Source organism: Mesitornis unicolor, unplaced genomic scaffold (assembly GCF_000695765.1).
Source record: "Mesitornis unicolor isolate BGI_N332 unplaced genomic scaffold, ASM69576v1 scaffold16138, whole genome shotgun sequence".
NCBI lineage: Eukaryota > Metazoa > Chordata > Aves > Mesitornithiformes > Mesitornithidae > Mesitornis > Mesitornis unicolor.
This window is the reverse complement of record NW_010199935.1, coordinates 2,532-7,187: the sequence shown is the minus strand read 5'-3', so window position 1 is coordinate 7,187 and position 4,656 is coordinate 2,532. Positions and strand designations below refer to the sequence as shown.

The 4,656-nt window shown below is 59.8% G+C and overlaps 1 protein-coding gene across 1 annotated transcript in view; it reads right to left on the bottom strand.

Annotated features, from left to right (window-relative positions):
- The window catches only part of SLIT1 (slit homolog 1 (Drosophila)), a gene marked incomplete at its 5' end in the record, with an annotated part of 16,033 nt that extends 11,798 nt beyond the window's left edge, over nucleotides 1-4,235 (bottom strand). Inside the window, 14 exon segments of the mRNA XM_010189587.1 lie at nucleotides 116-259; nucleotides 444-518; nucleotides 658-802; nucleotides 1,269-1,292; nucleotides 1,386-1,549; nucleotides 1,667-1,810; nucleotides 1,934-2,005; nucleotides 2,116-2,187; nucleotides 2,423-2,494; nucleotides 2,979-3,126; nucleotides 3,282-3,445; nucleotides 3,739-3,810; nucleotides 3,963-4,034; nucleotides 4,164-4,235. Coding sequence (XP_010187889.1) covers nucleotides 116-259; nucleotides 444-518; nucleotides 658-802; nucleotides 1,269-1,292; nucleotides 1,386-1,549; nucleotides 1,667-1,810; nucleotides 1,934-2,005; nucleotides 2,116-2,187; nucleotides 2,423-2,494; nucleotides 2,979-3,126; nucleotides 3,282-3,445; nucleotides 3,739-3,810; nucleotides 3,963-4,034; nucleotides 4,164-4,235 — 1,440 coding nt within the window.
- Nucleotides 4,236-4,656: the final 421 nt, after the last annotated feature.

The window sequence follows — 4,656 nt, the reverse complement described above, 5'->3', positions numbered from 1 at the left end:
GGCATTCCGGATCTGGGACCGCAGCAATGCTGACAGCACCAGCCCAGCAGCACAGGCAGGGCACGGGAGCAAGCAGCAGGGACACCCTTGTCCCTGTGGCGGAGGAGGGACTCACAGGGTCCTCAGCCCATCCAGGCCTCTGAACATGCCGCTCCGCACCGACTCCAGCTGGTTGACAGTGAGGTGCAGCTCGCTGACCGAGGACGCCCCCTCGAACGTCCCATCCTCAATCTCTGACACCTTGTTGTTGCTGAGGTTGCTGTGGAGAAGGGAAAGCAAGCTGGGACGGGGAGCTCTGCCCCAGCCCCATCCTGAACCCTGCCTTCCCCACGTCCCACCAAGCACCCCCGTTTCACACCCCAGGCTGCCCTGGCATCAGGACTCCCTTGTGCCTTCCCAGCTGCTGGGCACTCCCAGTGAGGCTGTGCCTGCCCAATACTCACATTTTCTTCAGATGCGGGAGTTTCTTGAAGATGCCAGTGGCCTCTAGGACAGAGATTTCATTATTGTTCAGGCGCCTGGAGGGGGCAGTAGGGAAGAGAGCTCAGGAGATGGCTATGAAGGGCTGGCACAAGCCAAACCCTGAGCCAACCACCAGTGCCAGTGATGCTCTAGTTGCAGGAGTGGAAAGTGGGGTGGGAGGGAGGAGGCTCTTACAGCTCAGCTGTGGACTGCGGGATGCGCTCTGGGATCTTGGTGAGCTTCAGGTTGGAGCACTCGACCACGTTGGATTCGCAGCGGCACTTCGGGGGGCAGATCACATCGCTGTTGCACTCGCTGTTCAGCTGGTAATCCTCCGTCCCTGTGCACCGGTGAGGGCAGCGTGGGGTCCCACAGGCAGAAGTGTGGGGAGCTGCACCTGCCCTCCTCTCCTCTGGTCCTCCCACACCCCCAGCTGGTCTCAGTCTTCCCTAGCTCCCCTCATCTCAACTGCTGTGCACACACTGCCCCTCTGAGTGCTCAAACTGCGTATCTGCAGGGATAGGAGTGTGCTGCCCACCACCCTCTCCCCTCCTGCAACCAAAGCTGGGCCCCAGGGACACCTCTGTGCCCATTAGGATAACGGCATGATGGGAGATGCTGCAACATATCAGTACCCAGCACTTTTGTTACTGTGACACCTGGGAACTCAGCAACCAGAAAGGATGGGAGCTGCAGCATGGTCCTGCTGGGCCAGACCACAGGGCTCTGGCACAACCTGGCCAAAAGGGCACCACACACCCACACATGCACACACAAAAACACACACACGTGGCTTATCCTCTTACCTGGGATGAAATACTGCTCTTTGGCTGCAGAGAAAAAAAAGCCCATCAGCACCATGAGCACACAGACAGCAGGCTGGGACAGGGCTGAGGATAAGCAGGGATGGGGACAGCTCTCACCCGAGCAACGAAACTTCTTGCTCTTGATCTGTCCGATGCGCTTGTTGGCCAGGCGCCGGGGACTGGCACAGCGGGCACCGCTGGTCTCGATGGGGTTGGCCCGCAGGAAGTCTGCCAGCCACTTCAGGTTGCAGTCGCAGACGAAGGGGTTTTGGGCCAAATGCCTGCACCGGGGGGAGCAGGTGACACCTCACCAGGGGCAGCAGGTGACCACCAGCTCCAGCCCCAGCTACCTGCTGAGATGCTCCTGCCCAGGCATCAGAGCCAGTGTGGGCACTCACAGGGTCTGGATGGCCCGCAGGGAGGTGAAGGTGCCCTTGGCCAGGCTCTGGATCTTGTTGTCATAGAGCGAGAGCAGTGAGAGGTTCTGCAGGTCCTGGAAGGCGTCTGCCCGCACGCAGTTGATCTTGTTGGCATTGAGGAGCCTGTAAACAGAGGGAGGGAGGTGAGGCTGGGGACCCCCTTCAACTGCACCACGGGCACTGGTGACCTCAGCCCTGCTTCCTGGTGTCCCCGCAGAGCATCCCACCCAGCCACCAGCAGCTTACAGCAGCTGCAGGGCAAAAAGTCCCTCGAAGACTCCCCTGGGGAGGTCCGTGATCTTGTTGCCATACAGCACCCTGGGAGAGGAAGGCTGGTGTGAGATGGATGGGGGCGCGGTGTGGGGCATGGCTCAGTGGGTATGGCGTCTGCCCCACCTCACCCCACACACCTCAGTGCGGGCACTTACAGTGAGTTCAGCGAGCGCAGTCCCTGGAAGGCGTCGGGAGCGATCTCTGAGATTTGGTTGTTGCTCAGGTCTCTGAAACCCAAAGGGAGAAGGTGGCCTGGACCCCCTTTCTCTTGTGCCTCCCCCCCACCCTCCTGCTAGGTCCAGGGAACTACCCCCAGCACTCTATTACAGAGCTCAGGGTATCTGAGACTGCTGCTCATGTCATGGCAAGTGCCCCATACCCATCAAAGTCAGGGGCTGCAGGCTCACGGCAGTGGACAGCGGGGTAAAGGGTGCTGAGGTTTGGGGTGGGCTGCACACTTACATCCTCCGCAGCTTCTTGTAGGGGGAGAAGGCACCTGGGGGGATGGACTTGATGCCGTTGAGCTCCAGGCGTCTGCAAAGAGAAGGGGGAAGAGATGAGGGCTGAAAGGCTCGCCAAGCTCCAGAATCCCAGTGGTAGGGCTAGGGGGGCTACAAGACCACTGGAGTGGCATCATTCACCCCACAGACAACTTGCAGCCTGTGGTCGGGGCCTTCTCTATCAGGGAGGGGTGCCATGACTGAGGGGACTGTGCTGGCTGGAGCAGGGAGAGCAACTCTACCCCCTCATCCTGCTGGATCTGTGGGTGCCTGCTGCCTCCCATATGCTCTGTGTGCTGTCCCTGCAAGGGCTTTGCACCATAATTGGATTCCCCTAAGGAGATTATTTCTCTATTTACATTTTTAATGCAGTTAAATCCAGGGCTAAATCTGGGCAGCAAGGGAGAAGGGCAAGGCCTGCTGCCCTGCGGGACAGCTGAGCTGTAGAGTTCGTCCCTGTGTCCCCACTGCCTCAAGCCACCCAGAGCCCAGCGGTGACAGTGCGAGGTCATACTCACATCTCTGTCATGGTCTCGGGCAGGTTGGCAGGGATGGCCGTCAGCCCCTTGCCCCGACAGTCCACGATGCCGTTGCTGCACGTGCACATGGCCGGGCAGGAGCCAGAGGACAAGCTGCAGAGCTGGGCATGTCCCACGTCCATTTGTCCTGCCAGGAAAGCAGTCAGTGTGGGAGTCGCAAAGCTGCTGGTGGATAGCAGCACCCCAAGGAAGGGACCCAGGGCTGCACTAGTGGGACAGGCTTTGTCCCCACTACCCGTGTCCCTGCCCTGGCACCCACTGCCTCCCCGCTCTCCCCCTCACCGGAGCAGCTGAACTCGTTCTTCTGGATCTCAGCCACGTTGAGGCCACGGAGCTGGGCTGGAGCCGCGCACTGGGTGAAAAGCCCGATGGTGGGGCGCTGGCGCAGCCACTGCGAGAGCCAGGCCAGGTGGCAGTCACAGAAAAGGTGGTTGGAGTGCAGGCGGCTGTGGGCGAATGGGGCAGTCGGTGGCCATGGAATGGCTTCTTCCTACCCCCCTGCCCGCCAGCTGCCCCATAGGCTCATGCCAAAGGCCAGGGGTGTACAGAGGGGTACATGGAGGAGTCCAGGAGCATCTGTGCTGGCTGCCAAGGACATCTTGCTTGGCAGTGCTTGGGGGTGTTCTGCAGGGATGTCCCCACCAACCCCTCCCTCGAGTTGATAGCACCAGCAGCAGAGCTGGGGACATCCCGCTCCAGCCTGGGGCATCCCTCCCACCGCTACGGCCCTGGCACTCACAATGTCCGCAGCTTGGGCATGTGGTTGAAGCTGGATACAGGGATGGAAGTGATATTGTTGTTATTCAGGGTCCTGCAGGAAGGCAGAGCAGGTCAGGTCAGGATGGCCAGGCCATAAATGGGAGAGTGAGATGGTCCAGGTGGCACCAAACCCCTGGGAGCAACAGCACCCACCCACCCCCCAGGACAGGATGGAGAGGTCCCAGCCGGCCCCTGGCCACTTACAGGACCTCCAGTCCCCGCAGGGCACGGAAAGCCCCATCCTCGATGCAGCTGATTTGGTTCTTGTCCAGTTGCCTGCAGGAGAAAGATGCAGGGAGCGTTGCTGGGACAGCTTAGGCAGAGAGTGATTGGTGGCTCCTGCTGCCTCCTGCCACTGGGCCAAACTCCCCCATGCCACCCATGCCCACCCCCACTAGGACTCACAGGTTCTTGAGGTCGGTGGCCCCACGGAAAGCTTTCCTGGGGATAGCCTGGATGAAGTTTTCACTCAAGTCCCTGCAGGAGAAAGAGGCAGAGAGGAAAATGAGCGATGCCTGCAAAGCACGATGCCTCGTGGGACCAGCATGTCCCAGCACTCAGTGATCCCTGAGGGGCTCTGGGAAACTGTAATTTGGCTTCAGGTCCTTGGTTTCCCACTGCTCTGATGTCCGTCCCAAGGTGAGTCCAGCTCCATCTGAGGTGGCTGCAAGTGGCTGGGGCTCCCCATAACCGGTGTCCCTGGCTCTGATAAGCAGAGCAGCAGGGCACAGCTCTGGGAAAACCCTACAGACTTAAATACCCTGCGACTGCTATTATTACAGGTCCCTGCTGATTAACTGGTAATTACACTTAGTGGCTCCTAGTAGGCATTCCCATGGAGCCTGCCCCACACTTTAGAGGGCACAAATAATTGGGTCATTAATTACTTCATCACCGT